The 14,188-nt window shown below is 34.7% G+C and overlaps 3 protein-coding genes and 2 long non-coding RNA genes across 9 annotated transcripts; 2 read left to right on the top strand and 3 right to left on the bottom strand.

Annotated features, from left to right (window-relative positions):
- Nucleotides 1–601: 601 nt before the first annotated feature.
- Nucleotides 602–6,815, top strand: LOC112792203 (probable LRR receptor-like serine/threonine-protein kinase At5g10290). Of its 4 annotated transcripts, none has more exons than XM_025835344.3 (13): nt 602–1,170; nt 1,526–1,588; nt 2,156–2,281; nt 2,409–2,541; nt 2,687–2,758; nt 2,904–3,047; nt 3,155–3,226; nt 3,323–3,388; nt 3,969–4,039; nt 4,151–4,294; nt 4,662–5,003; nt 5,485–5,879; nt 5,980–6,815. In XM_025835344.3, the coding sequence occupies exons 3-13, from the start codon at nt 2,215–2,217 to the stop codon at nt 6,292–6,294; spliced, it is 1,821 nt and encodes a 606-aa protein (XP_025691129.1). In that variant the 5' UTR covers nt 602–1,170; nt 1,526–1,588; nt 2,156–2,214; the 3' UTR covers nt 6,295–6,815. The 4 variants fall into 4 exon arrangements, with proteins under 4 accessions (XP_025691129.1, XP_025691133.1, XP_072069356.1 ...); XM_072213255.1 differs by having other exon boundaries at nt 744–1,170; nt 1,526–1,758; XM_025835347.3 differs by lacking the exon at nt 602–1,170 and adding an exon at nt 1,189–1,425.
- Nucleotides 6,816–7,144: 329 nt separating this feature from the next.
- LOC112792204 (tubulin-folding cofactor C) lies at nt 7,145–9,094 on the bottom strand. Its single transcript, XM_025835349.3, has one exon. The coding sequence runs from the start codon at nt 8,397–8,399 to the stop codon at nt 7,344–7,346; it is 1,056 nt and encodes a 351-aa protein (XP_025691134.1). The 5' UTR covers nt 8,400–9,094; the 3' UTR covers nt 7,145–7,343.
- A 51-nt stretch (nt 9,095–9,145) lies between these two features.
- Nucleotides 9,146–11,224, bottom strand: LOC112792205 (large ribosomal subunit protein uL29c). Of its 2 annotated transcripts, none has more exons than XM_025835350.3 (2): nt 10,783–11,224; nt 9,146–9,526 (listed from the first exon to the last, which is right to left on the bottom strand). In XM_025835350.3, the coding sequence occupies exons 1-2, from the start codon at nt 11,116–11,118 to the stop codon at nt 9,335–9,337; spliced, it is 528 nt and encodes a 175-aa protein (XP_025691135.1). In that variant the 5' UTR covers nt 11,119–11,224; the 3' UTR covers nt 9,146–9,334. The 2 variants fall into 2 exon arrangements, with proteins under 2 accessions (XP_025691135.1, XP_025691137.1); XM_025835352.3 differs by having other exon boundaries at nt 9,146–10,575; nt 10,783–11,212.
- A 1,091-nt stretch (nt 11,225–12,315) lies between these two features.
- LOC112792207 (uncharacterized) lies at nt 12,316–14,142 on the top strand. The gene is made up of 2 exons (XR_003197365.3): nt 12,316–12,606; nt 13,748–14,142. It is a non-coding gene; the product is annotated as an uncharacterized lncRNA (long non-coding RNA).
- On the bottom strand, nt 12,603–13,201 carry LOC140178081 (uncharacterized). The gene is made up of 3 exons (XR_011870264.1): nt 13,015–13,201; nt 12,845–12,939; nt 12,603–12,762 (listed from the first exon to the last, which is right to left on the bottom strand). It is a non-coding gene; the product is annotated as an uncharacterized lncRNA (long non-coding RNA).
- Nucleotides 14,143–14,188: the final 46 nt, after the last annotated feature.

A 14,188-nucleotide genomic window follows, 5' to 3' on the forward strand; every position in this document is an offset into this window, starting at 1 on the left:
AATTTGTTAATGTGGCACGTTAAGTGATATTACAACACACACCTAAAAGTATTAATTGACTATTAACATAATAAATTTATAAAATTAGATCAAATTAAAGTCTAATTGATGGAAGAACTTGAGGCATTAGAATCTCTTAATTTAGGATTAATTTGATCTAATTTAATAAATTAGTTAAGTTAATAATTAATTAGGATTATTAAGTGTATGTTGTGACCACATCAAAAAATTCTGATACTGTTAGGAATGAAATTGAGAAAATGACTAATATGACTAATTTAAAATTTTTAAAAAATAAATTTAATTAAAATTTTTTTTAGAGATTAATTTAAATAACGAGTGATCTTTTAAAGACTAATTTAATCATTAACTTAAGATAAATAATTTTAATTTTTTATTTAAAAAATAAAATATAATTTTTTATTCTTAAATAAATTTTTTTATATTTTTTTATGTTTTACCTATAAAATAAATAATAAAAAATTATATTTTACTCTTTAAGATAAAATTTAAAATTGAGAGACTTAAATCTCTTTTTGGCACCATTGTATTACCACTGTTTCTGTTCTTACTTAGAAAAATCGAGTCATAGTGATGATTTGTGAGAAGATATTTTTCATGGCAGATTATATTAGATTAGATTATATTACTAAATTTAAGTGGGGAACATTTTTTCAAAGGAAGAACCCAAACCAATCAGTGGAAAGTAGAACGAGTAACGACGCATGGATACCAACAAACAAGAGGCAGCACTTCACTTCTTCTGCAGTCCAATCTGTGAGAGAGTGAGAGAGAGGAGTGTGTGGTGCTGGCAACTGGCAACAAATCAACAATAATTGCTGTGTCTTTGCTTTCCAAATTCCAATCTTCCTTTACTAAACATGATTCTATTTCAACATTCTTCTGGTCAATACCTGTAATACTGAATTATTATAATCAGTAGTAATAATCATAAATCAAAGATAGAGAGAGAGAGGAGAGAGGGAAAAGAAAAGAAAAGAAAAGAAAAAGAAAAAGGAAATGCGAAAAACGTTATAAAAAGTAACCAAAAAAGAAAGGAAGAAAAAAAAGCAAAGGGGACAGAAGGTTCGGTTCAACATTTGCTGTCATACCTTATTGCCAGCTACCTCTCTCTCACACTTCTTCTCCTTCAACGCTCTTCATTACATAGTTAGTACCTTTCTAAACCTTTCTTCTTCTTTTGTTATTTTTTTTTCAAAATTTACTGTATCCCCACTACACACTGATCTTCTTTCACCTGATTCTGATTCCGTTTTCTTCTTTGCTGTTACTGCCGTTTCGTTTGTTATTTGGATCGCGCTTTTGTTAATGTTCTGCTGCGTTTTGGGCGTATACGCATTTCTATTTGTCCATTTGTGTGAATGATTCTGTGGCCACAGTCACTACCTGTTCACGATTATGACAGTGTTTCTCTCAATCCTGTGTTTATGTTATTTTTTCTTCATTTGTTTTGAAATCTAACTCGCTTTAATTCCAAATTTTGTATTATTGTATAACTGTGCAGGTCCTTTCCTTATTCTCTCAGTTGGCATATTTGGTGTGAGACGAAAGCAAGCATCCTTTGCTGGTTTAAGCAATTCTTTCTTCTTTTTTTTTTCTTTTTCTTTTTCATTCTTTCAATTGGCGGCTGAAATAGGAAATTTACTGAATTGGCTGTGTAATCGGCATTTGTATCCAAGTAACCAACTAACCATAACAAAATAAAGCTAAAATTGTGATCTTCTCCTTTTATAGATGGTGAGAATTGAGAATTAACAATTACTATTATTATTGGTTGTCACCATTTGAATGATTTCTTTAACTATCCCCTTTTCCTTATCCATTATTTAGATTAACGAGTGTGAGAAACGACAAAATATACCTGCTTTTTAGTTCTGCATAGTTTGCTCAAATTGGCAAATGTGGATTATTATTATTATTTAAATAAAAATCAGTTAGCTATGTGATCCTTCATTGATGCAACAAGCAATTTTTCTTAGATGCAGGAGTGATCATTAATTACTTTGATCACAATATATTTTTGTTCATCACTGCATCAGCTTGTTCAGTATTGTTTTATTGTTTATTTTCGCATGCTGTTTGTTGTCATCATTAATTTTGGTAACTTAATGATTTTGATGATTCTGCACTGCAGAGATGGACAATTTTCATTTGCTAATTGATTATCCTGGACTTTGTTGATGCCAAGTAGAGATGAGCTTCTTATTTTTGGTTCTGTTATTGGGTTGCTTATGTTCATTTGTGCTACCTGATGCTCAAGGTACAATACCATTTTTTCAAATGTTGCAGTTGAAATATTAGGGGTTTGAAGTTTGAAACATATATGCCTTTTTGATCTTGTGAAAAATTGCAGTGTTTATCCTACTAACATTCTTGTTTATATCCAGGAGACGCTCTATATGCGTTGAAGCTATCACTGAATGCTTCATCTAACCAGCTTACTGATTGGAATGTAAATCAAGTGAACCCTTGTACTTGGTCGCGTGTTAACTGTGACCAGAGCAACAATGTCATTCAAGTGTAAGACATTATTTATTATTTGATTTGCAAAAGATGCTGAAGCCATACTTTCACTGTCCACAACAAAAAATTATATATTAGCATTATATTTTTCGATCCCATAACTGTATGTTGAATTGGTGCATGCATAATTTGATTCATGCAGTTCGCTAGCATTAATGGGACTCACAGGAACCTTGACCCCAAGAATAGGAGTTCTAAAAAATCTTACTGCTCTGTAAGTATTCATAGTATGACACATTCATTCAATCTTGGTCAAGCTAGATTTTCATATGATTGGGTAGTTAGGTGATAAAAGTGGTTTGTTAGTCAAGCTGGATTTTTTAGTCTAATCATTGATGTGTATATGCTTTATCATGCAGTTCTTTGCAAGGGAATGCCATCACAGGAAACATACCAAAAGAATTAGGAAATCTGACAAACTTGGGCAGGTTGGATTTGGAAAATAACAGATTAACTGGCCAAATACCATCTTCCCTTGGCAATCTAATTAAGCTCCAATTCTTGTAAGTATGACAATCTCTAATTACTAGGTTTTACTTTACATAGATATAACGAGTCATAGCATATTACTATGCCATGCTGAATCATTTTTTTCCCGCCTGGAAACCAGGACACTAAGTCAAAACAATCTCAGTGGCACTATACCAGAGTCACTTGGCAATCTCCCAAGCTTGATCAATGTGTATGTGAAATAATTCTTTATACAATTTTGAGGTTACTGCTAAGTATATATTGTTATTTTATTAGCTGACTGGTTGTTCAAACTTCTGTTTGGCAGCATGTTAGATTCAAATGATCTTAGTGGTGAAATCCCGGAGCAGTTGTTCAAAGTAACTAAGTACAAGTAAGTTCCAGAAAATCAAGTTTAATTCTTGTAGCTTCACTACTTTACATAATCTTGTTGCTTTCTACTTAATGGTAATATTATATATAATTGGCCCTTTTTCACACCAATGAAACAAAGTTATCTTTCACAAACTCCTTTACATGATTAATATTTTTGCACCATTCTAGCTGTATAAAATCTATCACTCCACTATGAAATGTAGAAGGGAACCGGACATCTTCGAGTGGTCAAGCAAACAAGCTTAAGCTTTCATTACAAAACTAGAGTTAAAAGCTTTCAATGTGTAGGCCTTTGGAGCCTTAAACAGTGACAATTGTTTTCCTCCTACTTTTTCTGCTAGCTTATATTAATTAGTGATAGGTAAAAATAGTTTTAAGTATACACCAATTTGAAAATGTTTTCATCCCTTCTTTGTGGGTCTGTTCCCATATACCATGTTTGGAATTACTGGATATAATATTTGAATTTAGGATGCGTTAGACATTTAGATGTTTATCCATGTTAACATGTACCATTCCTTTTGTTTTTTTAAGAATTTTAGTACATTGCTCTATTTACACGGTTTTCCTTGCTGCAGTTTCTCTGGAAATAAATTGAATTGTGGCGTGAATTATCCTCATCCTTGTGCATCTAGTAATACAGACCAAGGTTATTTTATTGGAAAATTCTTGTGGTTCTGTTTAATTTTGTGTTGTTACCAATTCCCCTTTCTTTTCTCTCTCTTAGCCACAAGCTGATACTAATTTTCCTACATGGCAGGTTCACCACATAAAGTGAAAGTTGGACTCATTGTTGGAATTATTATGGGGTTAATTGTTATTCTTTTCCTTGTTGGCCTTCTATACTTTTGGTGCAAAAATAAACACAAGGGTTACAAGCGTGAAATTTTTGTTGATGTTGCAGGTATGTGTTTCTTGTTTATCTGCAATATTCTTGTGAGTTAAGTCTGAAACGTTACTTGGATGTTTTAATATGTTCCATTGTTTATTGTTCCAGCATTATGAGCTTTAAAGTATTGGTTTGGAGAATTTACCTCTGCTCCGAAGTTCAAAATGATAAATTTATGGCTGGACTCTATCTGATTTTACTTATTTTTTTTTTATCTTTGTTAACAGCCAGTTGAAAGAGTGTCCTAACAACATTAAGATTGAGATTGATATGATCCTTCCCAGTTTTTAAAAATTTACTCAGCTTGTGTCTGTTATATTATTGCTATTGCTATTGTTATCATGGTTAATAATAATTTTCATTCTTATTATTTTATTATTAGGTGAAGTTGATCGACGAATTCCATTTGGTCAACTAAAGAGATTTGCATGGAGAGAACTACAGATAGCAACAGACAACTTCAGTGAGAAAAATGTTTTAGGACAAGGAGGATTTGGAAAGGTTTACAAAGGTGTTCTTGCTGATAACACAAAAGTTGCTGTGAAAAGGTTAACTGATTATGAAAGCCCTGGGGGAGATGCAGCTTTCCAGCGTGAAGTTGAAATGATAAGTGTAGCTGTTCATCGGAACCTGTTACGATTGATTGGGTTTTGCACAACTCCAACTGAACGCCTGTTAGTTTATCCCTTCATGCAAAATTTGAGTGTCGCCTATCGTCTACGAGGTACATAATTACAAAGGCCTATTAGGTTTACTATTTTGCTTATCCAATTTTATTTTCTTTTAAAGAGTATGTTGTTATTTTTTATGTTGTAACCAGGGCTGGAGGGCCATTCAGATTGTTTGTTGTCATCATCTTAAGCCTTTGTTTTTGTTATTCTATTATAATTTTTATTTTAGAAAAATATTTTTTTTCAAATGATTTTATGATTTTATACTCCTGCAGAATATACTTAGGTGAAGAAATTAGTCCAACATTTAATTTGTCATTTTTAGATGACATCATAAATTCATTTGGTACAAATTGATAAACTATAAATGATATATACAAATGTACATCTTGAATGTTAATTATTAGCAAATTAAAAGTTTGAAATGACAGATGAGAAAATACGAATCATGGTTTAAGCATCCACATTTCATTTAGTTTGTTTGTAAAATTTGGCATCCTGACCACAAATATTGTTACATGAATGGCAATGCAGAACTTAAGCCTGGGGAACCTGTTTTAGACTGGCCTACAAGAAAAAGAGTGGCTCTGGGAACAGCTCGTGGCCTTGAATATCTTCATGAGCATTGCAATCCCAAAATTATTCATCGAGATGTGAAGGCAGCTAATGTATTACTTGATGAAGATTTTGAGGCAGTTGTTGGCGACTTTGGTTTGGCAAAGTTAGTTGATGTCCGCAAGACTAATGTGACAACTCAAGTTCGTGGGACAATGGGACATATAGCTCCTGAATACTTGTCCACTGGAAAGTCGTCAGAGAGGACTGATGTTTTTGGCTATGGGATTATGCTTTTGGAGCTGGTTACAGGTCAAAGAGCAATTGACTTCTCACGATTGGAAGAGGAAGACGATGTGCTATTGCTTGACCATGTGAGAACCAACCCCCCCCTCCCCTTTTAGTATAATGGCATCGTTGATTGTTTGTGTCCATCGTTCTTATGAATATCTTTGTTCTTTTTTGGCTCAACAGGTTAAGAAATTAGAACGGGAGAAGAGACTAGATGCTATTGTTGACCGCAACCTAAATAAAAATTACAATATACAAGAGGTAGAAATGATGATACAAGTTGCATTGCTCTGCACACAAGCAACACCAGAGGATCGGCCATTGATGTCCGAGGTTGTAAGAATGCTAGAAGGAGAAGGTTTGGCTGAAAGGTGGGAGGAATGGCAGCATGTGGAAGTCAATCGGAGGCAAGAATATGAGAGATTACAAAGAAGATTCGACTGGGGTGAAGATTCAGTCTACAATCAAGATGCCATTGAGTTGTCTGGTGGGAGATAAAATCCATAAACTGAACCAGTTATGTTGTATCAATATATACCTTTTTTGGTAGGTTAGCTCAAAAAGATGTGTTGTTATTGCTCTAAAGCTGTTAAGAAGTTAAAAGGAAGTAACTATTTATGCATTTTCCTATGATGCTTGTGGACTGAGGTTTCATAAAAAAGAAATCCATTTAGAAAACTTGATAGTTTTAAGGTTGGTGATTTTCTCTGTGAATCCCAAAATCTTCCTAGTGCAGTAGCGGCTTTTGCTTGTAGATTGACTCAGAATTCAGAACCTCCGTCAAGAGCTGATGCTTCAGTAGCCTCCAACCTTAAGGCTCCATATTAGCTGCGAAGTGGTGTAAATTTTTTAGCTTAGTTTTTTTTGGAACAATAACATTGTTTGGCTGTATTTCTTAAAGGCCAAATTTCTGCATGAATTGGTTCCATTTGCAATTTATTAATGGATCTATTTTATTTTATTGTAAGTGATTGTTTGAAAGGTATATACTGCAGCAATGCCATTACTCATTCAATGTCTGTCATCTTCTTGTTATTCATTTTATCCGTAATACTAATGCATCATGCAGTGAAGTTGAGAAAATGATCCTCTGAACCTTAATTATTCTTGGGGAATGGGGAGAATTGCACGTCAAGTTTGGAGTTGGTTCAATTTATCCCCAAAAGTACAAAATGTGCATGCAACATACCGACCCTAAAATCACAGGAAAATACTCGCAACATATGATCATTCTGCAGCAGCTGATAAAAACATTCTTTGAGCTAACAAGGGCAGATATCTAGCTTCTTCCGTCTTTTTAGAGTTAGGAATAAAACACAAAATGAGTAAATGACCATACACACAAGAATTATGTGCGAAACGATTAAGCAATAGTTATATCATATCATGTCTAAGCTTTTCTTTTAAATCAAACAATAGCTAACAGTAAAGTGAAAAACTCAGCAGTCAGAGACACTAGCATCGCCAAAATCACCAATTGCACAAAGTCCCCACAAGACAAATAAAAAATCTTGAACACTTGGAGCATCCTACAACAACAAACCTACTCAAATTTCCTCCTCCTTCCCATTTTCCGAATTGAAATCAACGATTCCAACCCTAACATTTTCCGGCAAAATCGACCAATTTGGAGACTGCACCGCCCTCAACCACTTGAAATCGTCCACATTCCCCCAATTCCCGGTTTCTGCATCAAGACCAGCACCACGAAGATCCTCTTCGATCCCTTCGTAGCGTAAGCAGTACGGCGCAAACCTCACCCCATTGCTGTCCTCGATTATGGGCCTGCTCCTAACTCTCAGGTAAAAATCGCTCCTTGTTGCAGCGTGGATCCGAATCTGATGTGACGCCATGGCAAAAATGCAGCCTTCAACGTCCTCGATGAGGACTGAACCCATCACGGGCCCAACGTAAACCCTAGAATTCTTCAACCTGTGAACGAAGAGCGTCCTCACACAACCAATTATCCTAACCTCGCAGGAATCGAGATCAGACACCGTGAATTCGCCAACCTCCGATCCCCTAAAATCACCCACCAAAAGCTCGCCGGATTTGTTCCTGAACCCCGGGGAGTCGCGATTGAGAGGTAGGGGCTGCTTGGGTTCTTGTGGAGTAACAGTATTGTTGTTGTTGTTGTTGTTGTTGTTGTTGTTGGTAGTGTCTTTGTTGGTGGCAGCCTTGTTCTTGAAGGAGAACTTCTTCTTAGGGAGAAGCTGGGAGATGAGGGTTTCTAGGGTGTGTTTCAAATCGGCGATGGTTTTGAGGGAGGATCGAACGTCGTAGGAGGGAAGGAAGTAGGAGTTTTCTGCAACAAGCTTCTCCAAATGGGAGATTGATGCTGAGATTTGCTCGAAATGGGGTTTGAGCTGCGATGGGTCGGAAGAGGAGAGGGAATGGGAGTGAGTGAGTTGGGATTCGATGGAGGATTTGAGGTTGGAGAATCGGGTGAAGAAGGATGACGTGGACTCGAAGGCAGGGGATGAAGATGATTCCGATTCGTTGTTATTGTCTGAACGGGATTGGTGGCGTTTGTTGAGCCGTTCCACCATTGACGAGTACTTCTTCTGCAGCGCTGCCTCTGCTTCTTCTTTGCTTTCTTCCATCCTTTACGGTTTACCCCTCTGCACTCCCCGTTACTGAAATGGCATCACATCAATTAAATAGGGAATGGATCCTCTCAATATTTATTTTAAGGAAAAGTATAGGGTACCAATATATTATCTGCCAACTTCTGCCAACTCTTATTTATATTTGTGTTTCATGAAAGTGTGTTCGTAGATATGTCTAATAATTAATATATTTTAAATACATATATAAAGAGACACATCCATAAAATATATCTATAAAGACACTTCTATTAAACACAGTTATAAAAAAGATATTTTTATTAGACACATCCACGAACACACTTCCATAAAACACAATTATAAATAAGAGTTGGCAGAAGTTGGCAGATATGTTGTTGGTAACGTAGCGGAACCGATTCAGTAGTGCTACGTTACCAACTTTTTATCTGCCAAAATCTGCCAACTTGAGTTGGGCTGGACATGAAGCCCATCTACTAAATAAAGCCACATCTAAGTTAATCATGGTTTAATTCTAATTTATCACGTGTTGGTAATAGTTGGCGGACTCTCTCTTGGTAACGTATACTTTTCCTAAATTGTTATATGTACAAAACAAAATTCAACCTCCTAATACTTGCTTAATCGAATTAATAAGCTAGACCAACCCATATTGATTCAAATACACGTTTAATCATTAATAAACAAATATTAATAGTTTTCGTTATATTAAAATTTTCCAAATACACGTTTAATTAGATGATAATATAAAACTCTCACACAACTTTTAATGCTGGGCAATTAAACTCGTGTATATTGAATTGATTGATAATTCAATATGAAGACTAATGTTGTGAAATGTGAATCATGATTTTTCATCATGATGTCTTCTTTTACTTCCAAAAATAAATACAAGGCAGGATACCAACAATATGATATTACAAAAACATTCGCTCCAAACCAAGGAGGATATATTATGATGATGATGCGGCCTTTTCAGCTGCAGCAGCTTCTTCAGCTGCTTCTTGCTCCCGAAGCTTAATTAAAGATGGCGGCGGTTTTACAACAATGCTTTTCTTCCATTGTCTATCGAACTTTCTGGACAACCTCTTATTGATACCCTCCTCAATCTCCCTTTCCCTCTTCACAGTAAGCATGCGAGCAATCTGCATTCATATTAAATCATCACAACATCATGCATCCAAAAATAACATACAAGGATAGGAACATGCAACCATAGCATTCATGCAAATATTAAGGGTGCATTTACGAGTAAGGGTCTTAAAGGGGAAGGGAATTGTTTGACAAATAAATATGGAGACAATTTTACTTTTCAAGCCCTTCTGCATATCATGCTCTGCTCTCCACATGGAACCGGGGCATCCTAAATCCATGCGAGTTGTGACTGTCTCTTCAACAAAACCTAATGACCTCCTTTTAACAGAATGACAGATTGAGTTCCAGTTTGGCCACACAATCTCAGTTGGATAACTGAAGATCAATACTTTAAAATAAGGAAGTAGAAAGTAGTTTGACAATTGAATTCTATTTTGGATTTTAAACTTGAAAGTATACTTGTCACCTGAAAATAGAGAAGTAGAAAAGAGAAAGAAAGAGAAACAACAAACTGTAGACAGAAAACAGACACACCCCGTCACCAATCACCATGCTACCTCAACCGCAAATCACATAGAGCGGAAGCTGCTAAAGACATTGGCACTAGTTTCGGAAACGATAAACTGCTGTGCATCAAGCTTTACCAAGAAAATTTGCATACGACACAGAAGGATCACATTGAACTTATACACATAAGTAGTTAGTAGTACCTATATATTTCTCAGGAATTTCAGTTCACAGCCTAGATTTAAACCTAGAATAATATTCTGATGGTCATGGTGTGCTGGTCAGGTCTCTATGCCAGCTATGTAAATGAAATGAAGTTGAAGTATCATCCAATTTAAGAGATATAGTCCTCTTTGCTCAAGCACCAAAAGTTTACTAGGGGAACCCCTATCGGCGAGACCCTTGCCCTGTCTAATTATTCGCAGTCCTGGTGCCGGCTGCCGAGAGCAGCCCGAGGCATTGAGGGTCAATTGATCTAGCAGCATAGGAGGGCTGTTCCTGAATTACCAAAAACTGGCCACAGGTCACACACCCTTGATTGGGTTAACTGCTCGTCATACTGTGTACCTAACTGAGCTCTCTCGTCAAAGGCCTAAAGTAAAGAAAGTATGCAATTAAAGATTCTGTGTGAATCTGTAAGCAAAGGTTTCTTATAATTTATGTAAACGAAATGCTTGGTATGGTCCCAGCACAGTAGCAATTCTAAACTACATTGTCAACTGAAGCCAAATTGAAGAATTCTCAAGATATCTAACCCTAATTTCTACAACTGAATGAAAGAGTGAGGAATAAAGAGTACCCTTTTGCGCATGCGACGGAACTCGCTGGACTTGAACTCGTTGCGGGCAGATTGCTGAAGGCGAAGCATGAGAAGCTCGCCTTTAAGTTCGACGACCTCTTCGTTGATTTGGTCGGTGGTTTTCTGGCGAATCTCCTTCATCTCCTCCTCTCTCTTGGCCATCATGACCACCGATGCAGCTGCAGTGCGCGTCCCGGAGCAAGAGAGTGGAACCGAGCAGGTGCTGCGGGGACGGAGCTGGATGCCATTGAAGGATGATTTTGCGAATAATGGCTTCGGAAGAAAGGGAAGGGTTGAAGAAGAAGCGGAAGCAGTAGACAGGTTGAGGCTCAGCATTTTGTGTTATCTTCTGAAACAGATTACAGATAAGACTCTCCCCATCCTTTTCTTTTTATTTTCCTGGCCTACCGGCTAACAAACCCAGGCCCTCATTCTTTAGGACAAAAAAATTACTATTAATTCATACACTAAATATTTTAAATTAATAAAATATATTAATTATTACAAAATACTAATATCAAATTAATATTTACTATACAATGTATATGTATAATGAAATTGTTAAAAAATTATTCATGTACCGGCAACATTTTTGTAATAAAAAAACATTTTTACATAAACTTGCTTAACTAGTGCACTTAACAATTTTCTATCTTTGTATTGTTAAATTAAATAATTATATATATATATATATATATATATATATATATATATATATATAAATACTAACTCAAAAACTCCATAATAAATGTCTTACAAATCATGTAGTTAAGAAATTAAAATTGAATTACTAATTGAAAAATTTTAGAAGGTCAATAAAATTTATTATTTTTGGTTATTAATTAATTATTAATTTTTAAAAATATGAATTAAAAATATATATTAGATTTGTATACTAAAAAAATTAGATTGATAATTAAAAATAATAAATTTTATTGATCATCTAGCATTTCTCTTATTAATGGTAAAAAATAATAAATTTTATTGATAGTTAAAATTTACTATCATTTAGCATTTCTCTTACTAATTAGGAAGAAATGAATAATAGATAAAAGTATATATGAAAATTTTCACACAAAAAATATAATTATGTTTGAATCATTTAATGCATCATGTATTCATGTGAATACGTAAATTCTATCTTTCAATAATCACATTCATCACTTTCATAATAAAAATGTGTCTTCGTTAATAAAACTGCACATATATAATGATTTGGTGTTTGCTACGGTACGACGATAAATTTATACGTACCAGTACAATAAAAATATGGACAAATTAAAACATCACATGTGAATTATGTTTTCCATCTCAATAATTATTATTATTTTTTTAAATACATATTATATCAATGATTTTACTAAATTACCCTTATACTTTAATAAAAATAAAAATAAAAATAAATTTAATTTAATTTTTACAAAAAGACTTAAATATCGTTCTTTTAGTATTGGACAAAAACAACCCTAACTCTTTAATTTAATCATAATTTCAATTAACTTTAGTTTTATAATTTTAAATTTAAATCAATTCAAAAATCAAAATCAAAATACATTTCATTATTCATATACACTACAAAATTATTTTGTTTATCATGAACCCTAAAATCCTAAATTTCCAACGTACTCCAATCCCACTCTCCTCTCCTCTCGGAAACTGAAAATTGAAAAGGGAACAAAGAACTCTAGCACCCCCAGTCTCCCGCAGCCCCGCAGCCACCGCAACCCCCGGAGCCACTGGAGGCCCCGCAGTGACCGCAGCTCCCGCAGCCCCACTTCGTTGTAATCGCGAAACCCTCCTCCGCTGGGAAGCTCCGTCGCCAAGGTAATTAATTTGTCACCAATTCCAACATGCATGCTTACCGTTATATAATTTACCTCATCTATATCACACATTATAACTTTGTCAATGGTATTATGCCTGAGCGATTCCCTTGCGGTGGATCCCTCTCCTCCCCCCATAATAAAAACATTCTTTGGGCTGAATGAATAAAAGTTTTAGGTAAATCACATGGGATTGGGAATGAAATTAGATTCTTAAAGAGCATATAGGAGGGAGTTACTTAGGATGGTGAAGGAGGGTTGGATGAACAAGACATTCATGGTAGATGAATTCATCTGTCTCAGCACTTTGAAACTTCCCATCAATTACCAATGCCTGTAACAGCCACATAAACTTAGTTTTCTCTTCATAAAGGTAGATTTAATTCTTTTGTATAAAGAAGATGCTTACCTTTCCAAAGGGCTTAGTGTCCAATAGTGCAATGTGTTGATATTGGCTAGTTCCTGTATGCAATATACTACAACCAATCCAAAGAAAAAAATGAAATTACTCTTACATTAGTGTATCTTCATAATAAAAGCAAATAAGATAATTGAAATATAGCTACACTTTGCTATGTCTTATTTTCATTATGTACTGTTTGTATATGTATGTATGTCTGCCTTTTTCATAGCCATAGGCAAAAGGAGCTTATCATTTTTTAGGATTACTTTACTTTTCCTAGCATGAGAAGCTGCAATCACCAAAGATTGTTCCACTTGTTCTATTTTTGTCTCATTTGGACTCAAAGAAGTTCTTACTTCTCTCACCATATTATCTCTGGCTTTATTCTTTTCATGAATCTTCTAAAATCAATAAGAAAAAGTTATAATAGTAAATCATAAATGAACATGAAAAAGGCCAAAATGCTAATGTGGTATTTCATCTGACAGTTAGTGATATGAGATTTTGGATTAGCTAAGAACAGGAAAGAAAAAAGAGTAGTTAAAAAGAGGCGGTGTGGTATTTCATCTGGTAGGGACGTAGTGATATGCAATTGATAATGGCTCAAGTGTTCTAAGCTGCTTTAGAATTTTTCCTTTTTACCCTTTTTATTTTTCACAGGCCAATTAACTTCAGAACAGGTTTTCCTGCTCAGCACCTTCTATAACTCTAATTGATTTTTGTTTTAAATGCAATGTAGGTGCCTCGATAAAGCAGCTATAGTGTCTGATGCTGAGAGCAAAATTGATTATTTCCCTGATCCATGGAGACTGCACTGTGACACAAGTTGAGGAACTGAAGATCTTGCTCTGCAGATTCTATCATCTCCCTAGGAAAATTGACTTTAAAATTTAAAATAAAATATCTACTTTTATTTTTGACTCTGTGAAGATGCTTCTAACCTTTCACGTGATGATTCATCTGATAAAAGTATTTCCAACACCATTTTAAAACAATGTTCCATGTGAATCACCTACTTCATATATTTCTTCCAATTATTTTTCTTATCATTTTACCACTCTATTTTTATTATTAAATTTGTATTTAACATTGTATGTCATATGAAATCTCAGTTTTAATTTTATTTTTTTCACATGTGATTTTGTTTTTGTATAGCTTACTATTATTTTTATAGTTAGTT

The sequence above is a fragment of the Arachis hypogaea genome, chromosome 13 (assembly GCF_003086295.3).
Source record: "Arachis hypogaea cultivar Tifrunner chromosome 13, arahy.Tifrunner.gnm2.J5K5, whole genome shotgun sequence".
In the NCBI taxonomy this organism is placed as follows: Eukaryota; Viridiplantae; Streptophyta; class Magnoliopsida; order Fabales; family Fabaceae; genus Arachis; species Arachis hypogaea.

Excerpts from the sequence above, each read along its gene's own strand:
- LOC112792203 (XM_025835344.3), top strand. The coding sequence starts at position 2,215 with ATGAGCTTCTTATTTTTGGTTCTGTTATTGGGTTGCTTATGTTCATTT. Across the intron at positions 4,040-4,150 it reads ATCTAGTAATACAGACCAAG|GTTCACCACATAAAGTGAAA; the intron begins GTTATTTTATTG and ends CCTACATGGCAG. Across the intron at positions 5,004-5,484 it reads TGTCGCCTATCGTCTACGAG|AACTTAAGCCTGGGGAACCT; the intron begins GTACATAATTAC and ends ATGGCAATGCAG.
- LOC112792204 (XM_025835349.3), bottom strand. The coding sequence starts at position 8,399 with ATGGAAGAAAGCAAAGAAGAAGCAGAGGCAGCGCTGCAGAAGAAGTAC.
- LOC112792205 (XM_025835350.3), bottom strand. The coding sequence starts at position 11,118 with ATGCTGAGCCTCAACCTGTCTACTGCTTCCGCTTCTTCTTCAACCCTT. Across the intron at positions 9,527-10,782 it reads TCCGTCGCATGCGCAAAAGG|ATTGCTCGCATGCTTACTGT; the intron begins GTACTCTTTATT and ends ATATGAATGCAG.